Here is a 23587-nt window from a genome sequence, read left to right as displayed (position 1 = left end):
AAAAACGTTCCTATCACCTAATAATGTGACTCCAATTTTTCATGCTACTTGTATAGGTAAAGGTGTAACCATAAATTACACTATTCTAAATTATCCTACCATGTGGTGGGCTGTATGATCTTTTCTCTAAAGCACTGTAAGTGCTCCTATTATGAGTCATATGGGGGTATAATTATGAGTCATAATATTCATACTGCAATGTAAGTTTGTTAATTATGGCAATTATGGTAAATGTTGTGGAAATATATATTTACAGGAACTCTAATGGCATTCAAAACACTAGTACTGTAGTTGGCTTGGTTTTTGCACTTTATATCTTCATATTCCTTACTACATGGTGAGGGGTACATGTAGCTAATCTGGGACAGTATTCCTGCTTTTAAAGACGTTAATTGGATTTGTGGTTAGCTTATGATCACTGTCAGCTAAGATCAGGACGAGGATCAGCTGCAGGAATCATTCTTCTCTAACTCCATCTTATTACTTCTCTGTGTCCCGTTGAGACCCTGGGTGCTTGGGGATCATATGCATGTTCATTAGTGAGGTGGATAGATTCCCAGATAATGGAACAGTCTGAAGATAATAGGGCCACCCAATTTTTTTTTATTCAGAAGGTTGCTATCAATGTTCAGCATGGCAATGCTGTATCTGTAATGGCAACAATTCCATCAACACAGGATTGGACAGAGTTCGCTTCTTTGTCCGCAGTTTGAGTGTTAAGACTTTCTTTTCTTTTATTTATTTGAAATGCTGTATGATGAAAAAATTTGGCTGGTGGAAAATAAATTATAGAAGGTAGAAAGTAGGGGTAGTCAGTAGCTAGCAGCAGTAGCACAGTGGTAAGCCCACTGCCTACAGCTCCAATAGTCCAGAGTTTGAACCCAGGTTGAGTTTTGTGGTTTTTTTTTTTTTTTCGTTTAGTGACCGTTTTTTGTCTAAGTTTTACTGTCGGTTCAATAGCGAGTCCGGCTTGTTGAACTGACTTTCGGTTCAGTAACCACTGCCTAAATTATATTATCCCTCTGGTCACTGTTGCACAGTTTCCGTGAACACATTGGAATGCAATTAGCCATGATTAGCTACATCACGGTATATTGTTATTTATTTATTAGGCCATACCTTATGTTGCGTGGGCAAAATTATTTTAAATTTGGGTAGGTAGGTTGGTTTGAAAATGAAAAAAATTTTAAACACAAGCATACAAATGCAAATAATGAATGTAGCTATATTAGTACATACACAGTTAAAAATCTAGGTTTCATACTCTTCTTGTAGTAACATCAGATATATCCAAAAGAGCTTTCCCATCGTATTCTACAATTTTAGAGCATTGGACAATCTTCAATGGTCCCTTTTGGACTATATCACGAGGGTGCTGATGATGTGTTGTCTTTAATTAAGTACACGTGATCCGCACACGTGATTTTCAAAGTTATTTCATTTGAAGAAAAATGTAGTCGGTCGGGCCCGCGCAACATAAGATCAAATAGGTATGGCCTGAGTGATGCACAAAACTCAAACATGAGTGTATGTGTGCATGTACAATTTGTTCAAAAACTCATTTAGCTCATAGATATACTAACCCCAGTACCTGGGGTTAGTATATCTATGTTTAGCTACACTAGAATTGTTTTGCTCCAAGGATGATGCAATTAGTCGTGCCAGTCACCTGATTGAGGCGAAAATTGTACTGGTGAAACATTGCTGAGGTATTTGAGCCTTCTCACAGATCCCTAGTGGAATTTTTCCGCCCCCACAAATCGTCTGGCACGCAAGCGAAAAGCGCCTGAGATGCGCTTTAATCCAGACATTCCCTCCTTCCTCCTACTACGCTGTTTCCTTCTTCATTTATTCAGGTGTAATGGATGCTGCGAGTGGTGAACAACTCAGTGAAGTATTGGCCGAACAAATTTTTGCAGTAGTGCTGTCACTCTCGACTGAAGTAGAAGACTACTGCCAGCGGCTTTCGCCAGTCAGTAAGCCTGTTGGCGTGCTAAAGAAAATAGGAGAAAACTTGAGCAATTTAAATCATCGTATGAACTACGAACTGACAGATCAAGGGAGAGACTGTCTAGTAGCACTTCTTGCAACCAGTCCGGAAATTGTGAGGAAATTCGTAGTCTTTGCTGATGTGTTATTTGCAGGTAATGCTGGATACTAAAAATGGTGCGTGTGTCATACGTTGCTATTTACAGAACTTGCTAAACTTGGCTCAGATCAAAATTGTCTGTGGGTGTTAAACAGAACATTCCATATTTGGTCATCATCAACACTACTGCAGCAACAATTGGTGGAAGAAGGTGTTCTCTCAGGAATTGTGTATCAACTGGAATTGTTTAAAGAGTGCCCCAGTAGTGAGGTGTGTTTGTATATGATAAAAGTCCCTCCTTATAGCTAGTCTTACATGGCTAGACCACTTTTTAATTACTAATGATGGTTATCACTAGTTAGTGGGGCCTGTAAAGTTAGTTATTACCAATATAATCATCATCTCCAGCACATAAGGACAATTGAAAAAGACTGGGTGACTGAAAAAAAGTGATTTGGCAATGCAAGACTGTACATGGTTGTATACCAGCTTATTTTGAAACCAAGCACATGCCTGCAGCCAACAACAGGCCCATGTGCCTGATTTCCCGAATTGTTGTCATAAAAATACGTATGTGTATCTATCTGTTTGTCCATCTATCTATCTATCAATCTGTATGCACTAGAGATGCAGCAATATATCGCGTATCGTATCGTTTTAAGACAATATCGCTGTATCGATACAAAGTCAAACCGTATCAATATATCGCGTATCGTGATATATCGACATATCGTGGCTTGTTAATCTGGTTGATAATCAAATTATTGTACATTGTGGTTAAACTGAGTAGCATATAATGCTTCTCGAAGAAAATTTAGCTCACTTATTTCTCTTAAAAAACAAAAAAGCAACATTAAAAAACAACATAGACCATTGCTTAGACTCCACTTTGTATCACGCAATGTATCGCTGTATCGCGATACACAAGAGGCAATATGTGACTGGATCTACGAAAACCGTTCTTATCGCCCAAGACAGGAAGTTTGATTTTTCACACAAACACAAAGCTTAATCAATGCACTATCAAGTTTCACTACCACATTCGACCAGAGTGAAGCAGTCTGCTTTTGCTGGCTGCTTTTGAAAAGCATAGTGGCGAGCCGTATGAGTGATATGGGGTCTTGATGGAGCCCTGGCCAACCAGGAGATGGCTGTGTGTGACTGTATTATAGCTCTGTGGTGCTGGACAATGACCTGTGCTGTAAATTTCCTTTCATTTTAGCCAGTTCTGAACTCTGAATGGCCCATAACTTGGCCTAATTCTTCCCAACACGTTTCTTTTCAATTTTTGAACACCATCTTGCCCGCCTTCCAGGGCCCCCGCCTCCCACCCTTCTGGAGCTCGCCTGATACAGGCAACCTCGGTTTAAAAACTATCTAAAATGGCGGGAAACTTAGCTGTTGACTACTTCTTCAGTGGATGATCAGGAAGGTAAGAAATTGTTGTGAAAAGTGTGAAAATTTGGTATGCGTAGCTACCACCATTGGCCAGCTACAACATCCTGAATATTTAAAACCAACGTTTCTCGATACTTTTAAATGGGCGATAAGACCGGTTTTCCCAGAGACAGTCACATATCGATACGTCTACATACTGTATTGTTGCATCTCTAGTATGCACCCACGTGAGCTAATCCTTCTAACGGTAAAAGCAGTCAACCTATGAGAATTAAACACTTTATAAACCTGTATTTAACTTCAGTATAGGTAAGCTTTGCAATGAGGCAGTTTTTTTTTTTGTTGTTTTTTTTGCTGGCTTGAAATACGGGTGTAGCGACTCTACAAATTTTGAAGTTGTGAACTACCTTCCTATCGAGTTCTTCAGGTATTTATAACACCATAGCAGACCTTGTAGGGTACTAGGAAAAGCATATCTCTTTTGACTTGAAAAGGGGCATATATCTACATATGTGAATAAAAAACGAAGGACAGCCTTGAGGGTCTGTAGAGAGAATTTGTGAGATAAACAATTAGAAGATACTTTTGAGTGTACTACAGTATGTTGTTTACAACGGTTTGTTCAAATAGCACTTTCTTAGCAGTACATAGTGTCAACTAACAATTATCAGGCACTACCATGTTCGGACAGCTCCCATGCACCGCCATGAAATCAAAAGGCTCAAGTTATTATACCACGACGTAGGCCACACTGAGCATCAACTATCCTCCAATAATCAGGGCTAGCGTGCGAGTGGTAGCCAATAGTATACGTGGTCTGATTAATTCAATATTCAGACAAAACCATCAGTTTTCAGACACTCAAATTTTATACCAGTAAACAACTTCCAAGTTCATGTAATACTCTTCTATTCATTTACTACCAATGACCAAAACACAGTTTTCTTATACTTAGTTTAAGGTGTTTTACGCATCCATTAAAATATTGGTATTTCTGGATAGCATCTGCCCTTGCCCTCCAGCAATTTTAAGACACTTTGCAACAAATCCCCACGTGATACACTGAAAGAATATTACTCTTAATCATTGGTATTTGAAAGAAGAATTTTGATCCAACTACTTTCTAAAAATTCTTGGGGTTTTCCCAAACTCAGGGGCACACCTTGTCTGACACATTTGGTGTAGTTCCAACTGCCTTTGTCATCTTTATTTGAATTTATTTCAATACATGAAAAATGGTACCATTCTTTGAACTTGCTATCTTCTTGTCATATGTTTCTGGGTACCGACAAAAACAGTAAATTAACCAAATAAGATCCACTTGCCTTGCTTCAGTATGGAAATAATTCTTTTCTAAGCAAGTGAGAAGGTGGTTGCACATTTTTCCCTGTAAATACCATTTCAGAAGGATCCTTTCTATTGCATAATTCAGCAGCAAAAGCAATGGCAATAAGACCACAATCCAATGTACCAATTTGTTATTGAACAGGTAGACAATTAATGTAAAGCTTAGATACTGTCATATCTGCTGTTTTGGACTAGAAATGCACCAATACCAGATTTTGGAGGCCGGTGCCGATACCGATACTTCATGCAACATACTGGGCCTAACCTGGCCAATATTGATACAACTCAAGTCACAAGTTTTGATGACACAAGCTGTTATAAAACAGTAAAATTGTAAACACTCAAGTTTTCCTGTACGCCATATACCTTCAACGCTTTATAGAGAATGAATGGAAGCACGTAGTGATTTGTAACAACTATCTTGGAGTTGCCAGATGATGAAGGCTTAATTTGTTAAACTCCTGTGTCAATACATGCTTTGGTTGTTGAGTTAGCAGCATCACAAAGCAGAAGGGCAGACAAATTTTCAGAGTTATCGTACTGTATAGTAGGGACCACGCGTGGCCCATGAAAAACATCACCCAAAAACCAACTTTACCCTAACAACGATGAGGTAGTATTGGTTAGGTAAAACTAAGCCCAAACAAAACCTTCAGATCAACCCGAAACGCTTTCGACAAGTTGCTACAGAATTTTAAAAATATTATTAAACGGAATTTTCTACTGACTGAGTAACTGACTGACTGATGCCTTCAGACAAGCGTAACTCAATAATGGCTAAGTTGATTTGGTGATAGCTTCCCTTCGTAACAGAAATCATTCGTATTTTTCATACTGGCTACTTTGATTGCAGAGGTACGTTTTGAACAGTTCTTGATTCACATTGCTGTGCAACAGGTTGAACATAGCTGACAACAAAGTGTAATGGATACTTCACTTTCAGACGATAATTGGTAGCTGGAGTTCGTGGCACCTTTTCTTTCTTTTGATATGGTATGCATGGGTTCACCAGTAATAATTATTTTATTTTATAAAAAAAGTTAATGAAAAGTACAGAATATTCAACTAGAGTAGGGACCATAGCACATCGATAAAAAGTACTGAAACAAGTTGGAGTAGTGCATGATATTAAATCACAGTAAAACAATAAGAAGTGTTATATCCCTACTGCGCTCAATACTAAGCGTAACACTGTATGTAATATATTATGTTCACTGAATCACTGTGTACAGAGTACCTGTGTTTAATAATCACTGAGAAAAATTGTAACACTTACGTAGATTGGGTAATATGGTATACCGTAAATCAGGAAAAATTCGTTGTCAAAATTTTTTTGTCGCTGGCTGTATCGACGAAAATTAAAACAACAAATTATTTTTAATTATATGAATAATTCGCACATACAAACATTAACGTATAGTTATTCCGTCAAAAATATTTCATCCGTTATGCTAGCGACGAAAATATATTGCGTCGAAATTTTAATAGATGAAACTTTTCTATGCCAAAATTTTCCTGATTTACGATATAACTCATGTAGTTTGACTATGTTCACTGAATCACTGTTTACAAAGTACCTGTGGTTAACAATCATAATAAAGTTGTTATATTACTATAAAATTGGGTAATATTGTATGGTATAACTCATGTAGTTTTACTAGATTCCAACAACAGGTAAGTTTTTCTTTAAAAAAACAGGACCGTCTCTGCCTTGTCAGGTAGTATTCGATTTTTTTCTGGTGATATACAATGTCAGCTGTATTGCTGAAGAGACACTTTGGTGGAACAGAGGATGGTGGTATCAAAAGGTACTTACGTACATGCCAAATCAGCCAAGCAAGGCCACAACGATTTCTTCCAGTAGGTCAAAGGGTGGATCCGTTTTGTATGTGCCAACACTGCTCCTTCAGTTACACATCTACCATGATTTCAGCTGTATTTCTGCTCTGTCCTTCACCCTAAAAACAATCTTCACTATCTGCTAGCATCTCATCAAAAAGGCTCCACAATGTAGACTGTTTGCCTGTAGCCTGTTTGTCTACCCTAGCACGCTTTGGCTAAGGCTGACTATCCTCAATGCTTCCAGGTATCTTGGAAAGCCACAATTCACATTCTTGAATAAGCAACATTCTAGCGTTGGTTGAACAGGTAGCTGAAGAAAACCTTTCAACTTGAATCTTGGGTCAAGTGCAGTGGCAATGATACACATTGGTTGCTGTTCAATGTCACCATACCTGTCAGCAATAGATCTAATATCCCATAATCATCCTCTTCTTACGTTTAGGAGTATTAATAATGGGGATGACTATTAATGCAGTTGAGTAATCACCACTGATCACCTATGTTGCTTCTTCAAACACCTTCAACAGCTTGACTACCTTTTCTGCCAACATCCATTGCTGGGATCATAATTTTGTAGGTTACTGGCATTCTGTATTAGAGGCAGTATTTTTTTGTTCCACAAGTCTTTCAAGCATATAATATAAACTGGTAACTACTGTACGTCTTGGATCAATATATGCTGTAGGAGGTTGGGTTGTGTCTGGATTTGTCGAAAGGTGTTAAATAAGTAACATTCTAATGGCGATAGTGGCCAACCAATGACCTTGCACAGTTCAATAATTGTGCAACTGCTGGCTATATAAGAACACTGCCCTTTATGATCAGTTGCAGAGTATGTGCAAGGCAAGGTAGAGAAGTGATATTGGTTATATTCAATCCTGATACCACATTGGATGCATCGTCAAGCAGCACACAAACAATGTTTTCTTTAACTTCCCATTCCTGGGTGCATGACAGTATAGCTGCTGAGATGTTTGCTCCTGTATGTGACTTGTCAAACTGCCATGCACTTAACATGACGTCTTGTTTCTCCATGCTCCTTGGGACAATGAAATGATCTGTTAACTGAAGAAAGAATGGTGGCAGCTAGTGCTAGTCCAGATATCAGTGGTCATGCTGATATAGTTGGTAGAGTGTAGGAGCTCTGTAATCTTGAACTTAGTTTTGGCATGAATTTCAGGAATAACAACTTTAAAGAGGTAATGACAGCTGGATAATGCAAATCTACTCAGCCACTTGATGAATGAAACCGATATCTTAACTGCTGCAATTCAACTACACAATCATTTCTGCTACACGATGAGTTAACATTTTCATACGAGAATGATCTGATGTGTATGGCTGTCACTTCTTCTGTTTCATCAACTGTTTCAGTCTTGGTTTTATAGTCGTGCTTGAGATTTGCTTTCGTCGCCATCTTGAAAACTAATTATGACGTATTGAGACTATCAGTAGTGGTATTGGAGCTCTAGGAAGATTACGATGCCAAGGGAAATATTGTCCGATACAAAAATATTGGTATTGGTGCAACCCTAGTTTGAACATTGCAGCAATTTGCAAAAACAGATTATGTGTGATCTTTGCATTCAGGCTGTCCAGTAAATTCATCTCTTCTTAATCCCAATCTGATGCAGCACAAACTCAGTGATTCACAGAACCTGGATACAATGAAAAGCCATGATAAATACATATACATAAAACATAACACTGACTTTTTAAATACACAATGTGCAGTATAGTGTTACTATGTATAGATCTTATCTTGAAGATTTAAGATGGGTGTTTAATTGTATTACTTCTGTTTTTGTACTAAATTTTTTTTGTATTTGGCTAATTTCACCATCAGTAAGAACACCATTTGTGGTTGATATGATGTTACAAACTGGACTAAGTGACTCAGCTACTGACTGATAAAGTACCAAGGGTGATAGATAAATGATCCTGATGCTCCACCCACTGGGATATAAGTTATAGTTAATGCAGAATGTTGTCTTACCTGTATGAAAGATCTGAACACTTGTACTGGTTGTCCTAACATGAGTATAACGTAGTAGCGTCCCAGACTACAGTCCTTCAAACCATTTATACTTGGATACTGTTGTGGCAGTATTAGCATGGGAACGTCAATACTCTTTTCTGATAGCTCCGTTCCAGTGACAATACTAATTCGATCTGATGCTTCCAGATTTAAATCTTGTAGGTACCAGCACCGTTTGGGACTTATCACTGGTTATTTTTCAATATCAACTGCTTTCTCTGTACCTACGTACATACGTATATACAAAAAAAATTCTGCAAGTTATTGCCAATATTACAAACTTGTCTGGAGGTAGTGTCAACTCTGACATCTTCACCTGGCTTGATTCTTGAGCTAGTTTGTTTCGATTTATCACCCTGTTTACAATGTATCTACTGACGCAGGAACGGCCTTTACTTCAGTAACACTCTTGTTATTGATTTTGTCCTCTGCTTTTGCAGCCTTGGTTTCTTTCTTTTTTTTGCAATTTGTTCAGATTTTGCTTGTCTTTCTTCTTTTTGCTTCTCCCTCTCTTGAAGCATTTTTTGCTCTTGACAGAAGTTGCAGGTTTGGCAAATGTAACAGTTGCAGTTGTTCTCTTCTGTGCCAAGTCTCCCTTTGAAAATAATTGCTTCAAAGTGCTTGTCACAGACTGTATACTGTACCATGCTTTTGTTTTCTGTCATCCAGTAAAGGTGTATATTTATTTGATGTGTCAGGGGTAGAATGCAACTGGGACTCAAGTTTTGATGAGTGACCGGCAGCAAGATTATACATAGGAATGTGTGCTAAGCCTATTTGCACTGTCAGCAAGTCTGATTGAAATGATCCAACAGAAGACTGCTTTTTGTGTGGCAAAGTTATTGCATGTTTATTGAAAGGGCAAATACCAGTGGTCCTAAAGCTTGTAACAATATTTTTAGGAGTCATTGCTTGATGCCATGCTTGTGCAAATAGTGTAGAAAAGTGCATGAAACCTTAGCCAGGATTCTTAGTATAGAACTCGTGGCATGCTTGCTTCCAGTAAGACCTTAGCAGTCCAAAACAACCCTTATCTAATGGCTGCGTAAAATGAGTAGTGTTGGGTGGCAAAGTAAAAAGGACAACCTTCTCTATAGCTGCAGCTCGAATTACTTCTGGAGAATAATGGGATGAGTGACTGTCAATAAAAGAAGTAAAGGTCTTGAATTTGGGGCATAAGCAAGAAAATGTCTTTGAAATATGTACTCAAGGATCTATCCAACCATTGTGGACAGTCCATATAGAGTTCCAGGGATTTCCCCAGCAAATAACACAGGATTTAGAGTTTTATGGTGAAAAATGACAAACAAGGGAATTGCGGTACCACCTGCAGATGTGCAGGCAAGGACGGTTACGTATTTGCAGTTTAGTATCATTGCATACAGGGTTTTTAGACCCAATTACTTCTGAAACCACTTTGAACACTTTTGGGGTTAAGTGTTAACCAGGTCATCACAATTATATGTGTGCAATTGGTGATTAAAAATACCTTTTTCTCTGCGAGTGACCCCCAGCATGTTGTAATATCAAACGGTACGGTCGTACCATTAAGTAGGGATTGTGGTGAATGTTTCACGCGCCGCCCAAATTTCCGCCTTTAAAAATCATCCTACAGACATTGTATGCGGCAAAAACCACCTTTACAGAATAGTACTAATCCATATAATACATAAAACAGCAATAAATACAGCAAAACACTTACAGGTGGCCAGATATAAAATTTTTAAAAATCGCCCAAAACTCCAACTTTAGTATCACTGCCTCACTCACTGACCACAGTCGCAAGCCTAAAGCCCAAACGAAGCAGCGCACGGTCACCATTTTACGCTACAACAACAAACTCACTGGTTGGATGTGCCTTTTGGGGTTCCGACGAGTGTACGCCCTGTGTGCCTTGTCTTTTCTTTATCTTCAATCAGGCTGCTTGTCTTCTTCTTCATCCAACGAAACCATATCGAGGCGTTAATTTTCCATATCAACACTTTCTTTAAGCAGCATAATAGGTGCCACAAAATTATTTAAAGTACTTAGAGTACGCTACTGTACAGAGGAAGATCGCGCCCATTCTTTATCCTACGTCTATCGATCGAGACCACGCCCCTTTTTACGCTAGCTGTATTTGTGACCACACTCAAGTTGGTAGGCTGATTCGAGATACTCTAATCTAATAATCGATCAAAACCACGATGATCACACCCTTTTTGAGCAAGCACACATCTTTTGCAGGCTGACTCGAGATACTCTAATACAGCAGTCACTCTAATAGATCAGTCACATATTTATAGCTAGCTGTATGCTTTAACAAAAAACTAAACAAACTAGTATATTAAAAATTATGAATTTAAAAATGAAGTAGGAATCCAAGCGATAAAAGTAGTGAAACAAGAGATGAACAATGGTAGTTATTACAGCATAACTCAATGGGAAATCCCTACTTTGGCATGGTATAACAATTATTTTGTGTTCAGTGCCAAAGTAGGGAATTCCCACTGAGCTATGCTGTAATAACTACCATTGTTCATCTCTTGTTTCACTACTTTTTATCGCTTGGATCCCTACTTCATTTTTAAAATCATAATTTTTAATATACTAGTCAATTTAATGAATTGGGGTATATTGCCATAGCCCTCGCATATGATAAAGGCACTGCACAATGAAATGAAACATCATTATGCCGAGGACAAACCTTTTACCACCACCCTTGATACTGTTTTCCTTAACTGTTTACTGTCAACTATTCGCTGCACCAAGGCTACCACTTGAGGCCTTGTATGAGGGTATAGAAATTTAATCAACTTTTCTTCCTCAGCAAATGTTAAGTAAGGAAGTGGGCCTGGTTTGCTCCATGGACTACTTTCCCGATCATGAAGAGTAGATGGTGAGACATCATACATTTTAGCAGCTTCCCTAACTGTTATGTCTGTCTGTTCCACTAAGGCCAAGGCTTGCTCCATGTCATAAGGATCCCAGCTTTTATAATGAACTGGTCTCACATCTTCAACATGCCCAATGATGATCTATTGCCTTCTGCTGGGTCATGTTATACTTTGTCGAAGATTGGACGATTCTTTCACACAACGGCAAGTATGCACATAACTGTAGTGGGTATAAGTATAAAGAATTTTGTGCATCATGATCATAATAAAAGATACGTATATATGGTCAACCATAACCAGCGTTACTTTGTAACTAAGTTATGCAACTAGTTACTTGTAAAGTAACTAGTAATATAACTAATTGCATGCTTGCTAACTAGGAACTTTAAACTCGTTACAACTGCCTGAAAAGTAACTAAGTAAAATAGTAACTAGTTACAATAGTTACATTGTAACTATAGTACGTAATTATGCTTTAAAAGCAAGAAAGCTAGACACTTTCTGTGTACTGTTCTTCATGATTCAGCTCGAGTAACAAGACGTAACAGTTGAAACTGAGCTGACATGGCTACAGAATTGTTATTTTCAGAAAGTGTTATTTTATATAGTTCTCTTCTTCCCTTGCTCTGGGCAAAATAATAGTTAACCAACAAGCATAGCTTACTTATAAAAGTAACTAGTAACTAGATACTTAGTTACCTATAAAAGGTAACTGTGAGTTACATGGGATATATGTAACTAATTACTTTTCTGAAGTAACTATCCCAACTGTGACCATAACAATAGTAGAATAACTGACTATTAGCTATAAAGATATTTTCAAAAGCCAAACTGTGCATTGCTTAAAAAGGGTGCTCTGTACAGTTCGTATAAGGCTTCCCAAGACATTGTCTGTTTTGCACTAAAAGAAATATCATGGTCACTTAATTAGTCTTTGACATGTTGACACATTTTAGTACCTGTAAATTAGGTATCCCATAGCAACAAGCGTACGCATCTTGCTATTCTACACCCTCTAACTTAAATTAGAACTACTCCGTCATTTTTAATCCAACAGACATGAAATTTTCACACAAGCTACTTTCGTAATTTTGCCTAAGAAGAACGTTTGCCATTTTGAAGTAGCAAGTTCAGATGATGAATAACGTGGAAGTAAAGAAAAGGATTTCTGGGAGTGTCAACCTGAAAGATAAATATTTGATGATTGAGAAACTAAAAGACAAAAATAAAAACACAATGGTTAGCATAGTGTATCATAAAAGTATCAAGGCTCTTGTGCGTAAACTGTAGGACTAGTTCTAGTATAAAGGGAAAAACTGTAACTCATGTTCTAATACAAATTTAGCAGTTGGGTGTGGACTAAACTGTGTACTAGTGTTAGCTTATATCCAGTAAAAAAGTACAGAACATTTGCCAAAACCATTTGTAAGTTATAGCACAAATTAAATTTCATGAGAAGCCATATAAGCGAACTGTACAGAGCACCCAAAGTACCTGCATGGTTCAAAGCACATCCAGTAAAGGGATTAAACACCAGGTCCACGATTAGCAATAGGTCCTAATGGTAGTACCAAAGGTGAGTGCTTGCACAGTTCAGTTTTCTAGTGAACGGACATTGTACGTGTACTGTATACGTATGGCTAAGCTTAGTAGAATTATAACTTAACATGTGTTTAAAGTGAATAGTTATCAACTATTGTGCTTTAGAAATTACATTCTTTTTGAATTGTTGGTGAACGAAGGCTTTTACAAAATGGAAGCTGTCTGGAATACCAATTATTTTGGTTGGATCTGTAAACCTTTTGAAGTAAGTATAAAAAAGCTGTGTTTGGTGATTGGTAGTCATTGAATAGAAGCGTACATGAGTTTGAAAGAATTTGAGAAAACATCCATGACTGGACCCTCGAACCTGCAGCTATCCGATCGAACGCTTACAGGAGTCTGCCAGGTGGACGGGATGTTTTCAGTTTCATGTATATGTATCCATAGGAACTCTATACCAAAGTATCCCATGTGGAACCAAATGGATATTGGTTTATTTATTAAGGCTTTGCAGCTCAAGTGCTGAAGGTCTGTAGGACACATGGTCCTACAGCCTGTTTAAAGTTATTACATAAAACATGTTTGAAAAGGTGGAGAAAGTTCTGTTATTATTTTAATTACAAAACAAAAACCTATTAGTTAAATTTATAGCATGGTTGATTAATTCCAACTAGATGCATGGTGCTTGGCTTTTAGAAGTAGCACAACATCAACTTGTTTACAAATATAATCAAAACAGCCAAGGTTGACCCATAAAAAAGCCAGGGTGAAAAAAGATGTGAAATCAAAAGTAGTTGCCAGAAAATGGCTGCAATTATATCGTTTTTGTAAACGGAAATGGCCAGCTTTGATGTATGCAATTATAAAACAAAGTGATATCTAAACCAAAACAGCCAAGCTATCAAAAAGGGTGCAGCCCCCAAAAAGTGAGGGTGAAAAAGATGTGAAATCAGAGCACCACCAAGAAATGGCTGCAATTATGTTAATGCCAATCATTTTTAATGATCAAAGCTTCATTGCCTTTTTCTTTACTATGATGCATAATGTTTTTCAACTCTTTGCAGGGCAACTTGCAATGTAGCTGAACTCCTTACAGGGTGACCTATTCATTCATGTTAAACTCTCTACATGGTGACTTGATTGTAGCTGATCTTTCTATAGGACGACTTGTTTGTGGCTGAACTCTCAACATGGTGAATTGTAATGTAGTTAACCTCTCTACAAGATGACTTGCTGCTTACTGAATGTTCTAATAGGGTGACTGCATTATTAGAGTATCTCGATTGAACATTTGTTACACGTAGTTTGTTTTCACAGTACAACTCAGTGTTTTGTACTGTGAATTGTTCTAAACCACTGAAAGGTTATTCTACAATGATTAATACACATTTTCAGCTCATTCTTTTAAGTGGTTTACCTTTAAGGCATGCAACTAAATGTTTGATTAGCAAAACTCGATTGTGTAATTGACACACATTGTTGGTTTTGCATTGTATTTTCATGGTCTTAATCTTGATTTCTTTCAAACCACCAGAATGCACTTTTATGATGGTCAATCTAACTACAGACCAATTTTCAACTGATACGTTGAAGTAGTTTACCCTGTGGGCATGACAAAAGTCTGATCTTGTTTCCATGAATAATTGGTCATAACTCTGTGAATCATGATCGGATTTCCACCAAAATTGGTACTGAGATTTGCTTTAATAACCCCTTAAGTGTGCCACATTTCAGCTTGATTTGAATCTGTGTTTGTGTTTTATGGTGGATTTTACAATGTGTGCGAAAAAAGTAGAAGAAAGGGAAAAAATGAAAAAATACCAGAATTTTGGCCACTAGTACCTCAGAAATGGCAAGGACAATTTCCTTCAAATTTGGTACGTGGACTCCCCTACCTGGGGCACCTTTACAGTAAATGTGGTTCCAACTATTTAAGGGATCATGGAGCTACATTTGCATGAAAATTGTGTCAATATACCCATGGTGTGGTGTGCTGGCTTCTTGGGCCGCACAATACACTACTGTGTGTCTTAATATAACAGCCTATTAAATTGTGACTGGATTTTGGAAAATCACCCATATGGACGCATTTGACACCTAAAATATTTAATGATCAAATCGCAAACTTTATAGTGCAAATCTACTTGTTGGTGGTTTTAAGCCATTCTCAATACCTAAAATTACAAGAAAATTCTTGAAATATTTTCAAAACTGTGCCCTGCTTTTATTAGCAACCCACTAAACATAAAAATTCTAATTGTTTCTCGCGTGCCCATATAGGTGTTTTTTTTCAAAATTCGGTCATGTTTGTTATTTTATTAAAAAGGAAATTAAGAACACACAGTTGTCACGACATTCAAGTAACACACAACGATTCCATTTCATAATGAAAATACCTAGTGGCGAAAAAAGATGAATCCAACTAAACTCTGAGGCTGTTATAGGCACTGTACTGCTACAAGCACAGAGTCACTATTTTGGAGATGGACACCTGTTTAAATATACATGTCACTGCATATTTGAACATAGTATACACAAAGTAAATTTTTGATTAAAGTATTTTTAACAAAATCCTATATACGTATTTATCAGACTGTTCCTTGTCGAATTCTTTCCCATGGTTTAGAATTCCTGAAGAAAAAAGGTATTCATGCGCCAGTTTGTTTCATTACAAATATTTGATAGAAGGAAGTTGTCTAAATTTTGCCCAGCTATTCCAGTTTTCAGAAAGCTACCCTGTGGGAGCATACCCCAAGACCCCCTAGATACATACGTACAGAATGGTTTGCATGTTGATTATCCTTCATACACTGTGCAAATTCTATCAACCAGGCAACACTCTTCTTAGCCCCCTCACTTAAAATTTGTTGTTATGTCCCTAAGTAGTACACATACAGTTATGCAGACTCCACTTATCCAGATTCCCAGTTAACTGAACTATGGAAATGGCTACTCTATTAGAGTAGTAACTGTTCTATTGGGATAGATACTACTGATATTTTTACCAATGTTCTTTCTGCTATTTTAAGGTTATTTGTACACTGTTTCAGAGATACAGAGTTATCAGACTTATGGACTACCCCTGGTTCCAAGGGGTTTGGATAAGTGAGGTTCCACTGTATATACCTACTATGTCTCTTTGTATGAACTACTTCTTGTTTGTTCTGATGCTTATGTATTATGTATTTTTTATCTTTTACCTATAGGACCTGACACACCTCATTTTGGTTGCCATTTCAACCTTATGTAATTGCCTTCAGGTTCCAGCTAATGTTGCCTATTGCATGAACACAAAATGTGACAGTGTTTTATGGTTTTTCATCACTGCTACTGATCTGCAAGTCCGTGTGGCTGCTGTGTTAATGCTAAGCTACTTAGAGAAGAAGCTAACATCAGAGCAAATAAGCATCCACAGCAAAATCCATTCCAGCGATGTGAAGACAATAGTAGCTCTATTAGTGGAGTCACATGTTAACCAAGATTCTTACTGGTCCACAATCTCACTGCTTAGAGCACTTCAAGCCTTCCTCAAATTATACAGTGATTCCAGTGTAATATTCCTTCAGGAGGGGATTCTGTCAACATTATTTGACATGCTAGCCATTAATGAGTGTGCACTCCTTGTGGAAGTAATCAGAACAATTTGGGTAATAGCAGCCAATGACCCTGCAGTGGTCAGGTTCCAACATGATTTGTTGTGTAGCCTGAAGAGTTTGCAAGCTAGTGATGATAATGATGTTGCCTTGGTCACCACATGTGCACTATGGAATATCTTGGGATATGAAGGTATATACAGTACGTTGTACAGACTTCACTATCCTGGTATGTAATGTTTAAAAGGTTCAGAACATCAGAGAGTACTTTGCATGGAAAAGTACATTGACAGAACAGAATAAAGGTGTCATCAAAAGGTTACTATATAAAACAAAAAACATAGCTACACAAACAAAGGATTGAACCCACTACCTCATACCTGTAAAGCACTTTCCCTAACCACTATGCTGCACATCATATGTATTGTAGAGTGAGTAAAACTTGCTTATTAATGGCATTACATAGGTTGAATGGCACAGGTGTTTACTTATGGTGTGCGTGTGGTTTACAGAAAGAATTCAAGCAAGATTTTGCTCTGCACCCTTGCATGCACTATCATGCTATAAACGACGAACGATGGCAGTTAGAAACTTCATTTAAATGCTAGCTTATTCATAGATGATGAGTGCTTTGTTTGGTGCCAAAACATTTTTGATATGTGCAGTAACTGGAAAGAAGAATGCGTGAACTCAAATGGAATGCAGACAGACAAAGAGACAGCTTTTTAGCTTTATATAGATTAAGACTAGCCCTATGCTACATGACAGATGGTCTGAGTAAAAAATGAGTATAAAACTGCTGAAGTTCATCAATCTGTGAAAATTACATGCCTTGAAAATTTGTACATATGTGACTGAATTTGACAAAACAAGGATTCCACACACATCCAATTTTCTGACTTTAACCAACTGTAACTTGACTACTCAGTAAGCTATTGACCTAAAATTTTCACACAATTCTTCCATAGCATTGTAAAATATGTGGCCAAAATTTGAAACTAATGGCATATTTCTACATTGAACTAAGGTGCTTCAAAGTCATAAAAGTGGATGTGTGTGGAAGCCTTGTTTTGTCAAATTCGTTACATATACAGTGTGCTGTTAGGGTATTCTACCAGTGTTTGCACTGTAGTGAGTACAGACACTATTATAAACAAATGTAATATAAAAAAATGTGCATGGTCAATATGTTGCTTGTTTTCGGTACTTTTTAGTGTGCCTGTATTTTACATACTGTTCAGTTGTGTAAGCATACTTACTTACATATTTGAGATTTAATTTTGTATGTTTCTTTCTATCTATAGCTTGTACTACATATACACATGTCCACTATGCTAAAGGATGTTACTCATTTTCTCAGTATGAGAGATGCATTGCAGAGTGCACAGATGTACTAGTGGGAACACCTCATCTATCCGATAGTGATTTTCAGACATGCACTCTTCTCAAAGGCAAATCACTCTTTCATGTCTGCAACAAACTGATTAGTGGACTACCAGCTAAAATAGCTCCAGGTGATGTTTCAGCAAGAAAAGCACTTGATAAATGTGTTACACATGCCAAGGATGCAGTGCAGTTGTTGGGGACTGCTCATGACCAGTTGTTTATCGATGAAGAAGGTTCCACTTACCTTGATCTGTCCATGATGTTTCTCATTCGTAGTGCCAATGCCCTGAAACAGAGTGAGCGTTGTCTGCTTTGCCTGAAGAGTACAAAAGCTGGAACCAAAATGTCATGTGAAGAACAGAATGACATAAAACCAGCTGATAAGCATCATAAGAGACTACATCGTAGTCATGTGTGGCCTAGAGCAGTATTTGAAGCTTTTTCCTCTGGTTTGCTTAAAACCACTAGTCGAAGGCTATTCAGGATTTGTGGCACTGAAGCAAATCTCACCCAGCTTAAATCACCGAAGGAAATCACTTGGTTTATGCTATGTTCTGATTGTGAGCAGTTACTTGGAATTGATGAGGAACAGTTTATTAGACTATTTTTTAAAAAGGTGTATGACACTTCATCTCCTTCTAAACCTTGTGAAAGTCAAGATATTCAGTACTCCAACTGGTTGTATCGTTTTTGTGCTAGCATGTTTCTGAGAGGTATTCCACTGCTAGATCTACCCTGCAGTAACTGGTTAAAACGCTTTCAAAATGCTCACCAGTTATATGAGATGTTTCTGTTATGCCGTAAAGTTCTTCTGACACCATCTATTGTTGAACCAAGTTCCCATTCACCATCAATACATTTGCTCATCAACCCTATATCACCAACTCCTGGAGAAAGTGAAATTTTTTCTTCTATACATGAACTATATGTGTCACCAGCCTTTCTTGGAGTAGCAGCTGCAAAACGCTCAAGAATTTACTTCAAGTCACCCACAAAAGCTACAGTATTTGTAGCACATGTTGGCATTTTGAACGTTGTAGTCGATGTGGCAGGTGTATTGCCATCAATGGTGCACTCTATCCATCCAGATAATGGTATCTATCATGTGCCACCTGAAAATGAAAGGGATCAGTATATTCCCTCTGATGTTAAAGAGGTCATTTATACATCTGCTGAAGAAATGGAAGTTCAACTGAAAACAATTCCTAAAAGTCTTGCCAGCTCACACTGGACCAAAGGAGGTGTCACACCTCCAGAGGATGGTCTTGAGAAAACATTTATGGTTCATTCAGCTCAAAAAAAGGACACAGCAACATACTTAAAACAGGGAGTGGTACCTTCTCAGAGTCCGGATAAGTATAAAGTGATGAATTTCCTACCCCCTAGTATTAGGATAGATAGAAACAAAGGATCGATTTCTCTCCCTCCTGGTCACCACTTACTACTACATTGTGAGACCAAAGGACCACCCAGTGAAGTAGCTGCTAATAATAAACTAAATGGTATCACATTGTTTCTGGTAATGGGAGATGGATCAAAGCAGTACCCCACAGACCAACCTTATGTTATCTATCACAAATACACTCCTGGAATGTACTTCAACATGGCAGTGTTTGTATCCATAAGTGATTTGTCTGTAGTCAAACTTGTTACAAATGAGGATCCAAATCATATTCCGAAAATGTTGAGTAATGATGATCACTTCAAGAAGAGCTTGCAGGCCACACTAACAAAAGCATTACATCGTGTAGGTTGTGGTGGTATAACCTCATATCTTAGCAACCCTAAAAAGTTTGTTGTATATGTATTTGCATGCTGCTCCTTTCTTCCAATGGAATATTGTTGGATCCTGCTGAACTTTAATTTACAATTAGTAGAGGATTAATTATTTTGCCCTGGCTATCAAACAATACAGTAGTACTGTTTAGTGTGGACCACAGTCACAAGGCTAGAGGCCAAGCAAAGAAGCATATGGTCACAATTTCATGCCACAATAACAAACTCACTGGTGTCATGTGCCTTTTCTGGTTACAATGAGTGCCTGCTGTCAGTTTGCGCTTTGCCTTTCCTTTATTACTTTCTTCATGCAAGGAAACCATATTGAGGCATTAATTTTCTTCATTGACACTTCCCTTAGAGGAGCATACCATATAACAACAAAATTTGGCAGTAAGCTAAATACAAATTGGCAATTAGTCACCAAACCGCCAATTTAAATTCATTTCATACCTTGTATCCAAACTTTTGATAGCAGTTGTTTCAACAAACCAAGTGTGGCTTTGTGAATACTATACGTACTTAAACACACCTTACTGGTAAATTAGTGTGGCTCATGACAGAAGCTGCCTGCTGTAAGACTAGACTAGCTCGATTAGAGGGTGTGGCTCCACGTGACATAAGCTTGCAGACAGCAACAGACGTGGATTTGTGCACAGCCATAAAAATGGCTCTACATATGCCTACAGACAGAAACACATGATCCTGATTAGTGGATGTGGCCCACAAGAGAAATTAGACTGCAGCAGGACTGGTTACAATCATGAAAGCGACTCAGCCAGACGCATGCAGTGGCTGAATCCATAGGATAAACATTTCAGCACAAAATAATTGTACAGTATATGCATGTTTCATTAACTTACACCACATACAACCTCGTGTGCAACAGTGCATCGTAAATTTTTAGCAAGAGCATTTTGCCAAATTAAAATTTCGCCGACTGTAATTTTGTAGCAAATTACCAAATATTTTTGCCAATAGTTGTTGTTACATGCTATTGAGGAGCCACAAAACTTTTTGAAGCACTTAGTGACGTAAATAGAGTGGATACGTGTAGCTACACTTATAAAACAATCACATGGATCAACCACATCCTCTAAACAATCAGAATATGCTGCCATGTTCTTAATAATCACAGCCATACCCATTAATAATCTAGCTGCAATAAGTTGCGGTTTTGCTGTAGAAAACTAATCATTGCAAACCATACCCCTTAATAATTATTGCAAAACTCACTCAAGACAATCAGGGAGATAGAGACACTCTAATAAAGCAGTCACAAACACAGGTGTATATTATAGAGGGCCAAAGGCCCTTTTACAATCTATGTGTATACATAGATAGCTATATTATAGCAGAACAAGTTAACAAACTAGACTAAGTACAATTAATTAAAAATGAAGTAGGTTCCAGCAATAAAATGTAGTGAAACTAGATAATATATGAGTGATGGTAGCTATTACAACATTGCTATGTGGAAAATCCCTACTTAGGCATTGAACAGGTGGTAGTATTATGCCAACGTAGCGATTTTCCCACACAGCTATGTTGTAATAGCATCTTTTTCATATATCCTGTTGCACTTCTAACCTTTCTTCATTTTTAATTTAATAAATTGTACTAGTGTGTGTATACTATATGTGCATATGTATATGTGACCAGAACTACGAAAACCTGATACAATTGTGCATTATTTGAATTCCTGTTATTAAATATTTATAATCTACTTAGCCAAGTGTACAAAGTTTCAGCCTCATATGCCAATAACTTTTGGAGTTACAGCCCTACAAAGTAGCAACAACAGAAAGATGGATTTGTACATTCATTATTGGGAAAATAAATTACAGGCGCTTACAAAAATGGCTGTAACTTACAAACACAATGCAGTACAGAGTTGCAACTTGCATCATATTGTTCGCCATGCATAGGGGAATCAATCACTGGGGTAAGTAAGTTTTCCTTCTATCACTTTTTTCATTACATACAGTCAGTGAAGAAAGATCAATCGTGTATGATTGCTTCGACATGACGTAAACAAATGCCCATAACTCACGTATTTTTAGTCTACTGCAATGAAACAAAGATTTTCGAACTACCCTTGAGTAGGCGAATACGATGATATCCAGGCTTTTATTGTTAGTCCCTTCCTTCACTAAGAAAATGATGTTCAAAAATTTATGTAATTTTTTCAATGATACGCAAGTTTGTATTCAATGCTTTATACTGTAAATTTAGGCTTGTGTGATTGTGTCGGGTTTTCGCAGATCCAGTCACATATGGTCTGCAGAGCATCTAGTTTTCTATAATAGAATGTTTTTATACAGTGGTTTCTCATTAGGAACATTTTGGGAATACAATTGTAAGCCTATTTATAGGAAACCTTGTAAATTTTTATGCTGGAGTGCATGTGTATACATGTTGTAATAGCGTTAGTAAATCAGTGAGTCAATATGTTGGATATGATGCCCCTGATAACAGTGCACTCAATGTAGTACACTGTAATAATATTATGTTGTGTAAAACAAGATTAATACCATAATACCAACTGTTTATGCTTTGCTACTTCACAGTTTCCACTGCTTTTACAAATTCTTGCAGTTCCAATTGTATGTGTAAATGTTTAATGTGGATATATTCTTGTCATTTTAGACCAGATCAGAAATGTTCCACTGTATATCGATGTTGGTACTGCATCAATCGCTGTGATAGCTGTATGAAACAAGCTGCTATAGGGTTAACTGAGAAAGTCTGTAATGTTGCTGTGAAGTTTTGCTGTAAAGCTTGTCAAGCATCTTTTCATAGTTCCCCCAGGATACTTAACATGCTACCAGCATCATTTAAAATTGCTGTCAAAGTTGATACACTGGATGTCACTCTGCCACCGGGACACATTATATTGCAACACTGCACCGATTATTATGACAAGTGTGGAGAGCAACTTTCTGCTACGCAGACAGTGAAAGCATGTATTGGTGATGGGTCTGTTGAGTTCCCTAGACACAAGCCTTACATTGTGTACGAGTTTTCAACAGGACTGGATAAAACTGTTTCGGCCTATTTCGTCAATGATGATATGTCCTTATGTATGTTAACTGCACCAGTCCCAGGTTGTGATGTGGAGGTGATCAAATCACTGATGAAGTTAATTCAAGAAAAGATTGCTCCTGTGTTAGAAGCTATAGCAGCTGCCGATGGCTACAATTCATTTAAAGCTTGGTATTCTGTTGCAATGTGCTATACTGATGATATAACTTCTAAATCTGATGATAAGTGCCAACCGTCTGCTGCAGAGCATCAGCCTCAAGAATTGTGTACAAAGGACAAGTGTAGTTATTGCAGTCACAGTTCGGATGATCTCAAAAGATGTTCACGTTGTCACTTAGTACAGTACTGTGGACGTGATTGTCAAAAGAAACACTGGCCCTCACATAAACAAGAATGTCGTTCTGACCATTGATCAGCATTGACTGTGTTTAGTTTGAACTCATATGTAGCTGAAGCTTATTCTATTATACAGTGTCAAGAGGTACTTCTTGACTGTTATGTATAATACATCTGTGATTAAAAAGTTGAAAAATATATATACTATTATTTTTTGTGGATAGAAGTGATGATATGATAGTGTTGTAGTACTGATGGGGCACTTCAAATTGTATGTACACAGGTTTCGTACACATCATTAAGTAATTTAACTCAGAGA

The 23587-nt window shown here is 37.5% G+C and overlaps 1 protein-coding gene across 3 annotated transcripts; it reads left to right on the top strand.

Moving 5' to 3' along the window:
- Window positions 1-1783: 1783 nt before the first annotated feature.
- On the top strand, window positions 1784-23508 carry LOC136238836 (uncharacterized). 3 transcript variants are annotated; one of them, XM_066029459.1, is made up of 5 exons: window positions 1784-2144; window positions 2196-2359; window positions 16393-16918; window positions 18030-19902; window positions 22537-23508. In XM_066029459.1, the coding sequence occupies exons 1-5, from the start codon at window positions 1862-1864 to the stop codon at window positions 23342-23344; spliced, it is 3654 nt and encodes a 1217-aa protein (XP_065885531.1). In that variant the 5' UTR covers window positions 1784-1861; the 3' UTR covers window positions 23345-23508. The 3 variants fall into 3 exon arrangements, with proteins under 3 accessions (XP_065885531.1, XP_065885530.1, XP_065885532.1); XM_066029458.1 differs by having other exon boundaries at window positions 16339-16918; XM_066029460.1 differs by lacking the exon at window positions 2196-2359 and having other exon boundaries at window positions 1785-2104; window positions 16339-16918.
- The last annotated feature ends 79 nt before the right edge of the window (window positions 23509-23587 follow it).

Source organism: Dysidea avara, chromosome 11 (assembly GCF_963678975.1).
Source record: "Dysidea avara chromosome 11, odDysAvar1.4, whole genome shotgun sequence".
In the NCBI taxonomy this organism is placed as follows: Eukaryota; Metazoa; Porifera; class Demospongiae; order Dictyoceratida; family Dysideidae; genus Dysidea; species Dysidea avara.
This window is presented reverse-complemented; position numbering and strand designations above follow the sequence as displayed.

Coding starts and splice junctions, on each gene's coding strand:
- LOC136238836 (XM_066029458.1), top strand. CDS start 1,862: ATGGATGCTGCGAGTGGTGAACAACTCAGTGAAGTATTGGCCGAACAA. Junction 2,145..2,195: donor TGCTGATGTGTTATTTGCAG/GTAATGCTGGAT, acceptor TGCTATTTACAG/AACTTGCTAAACTTGGCTCA. Junction 16,919..18,029: donor GAATATCTTGGGATATGAAG/GTATATACAGTA, acceptor TTCTATCTATAG/CTTGTACTACATATACACAT.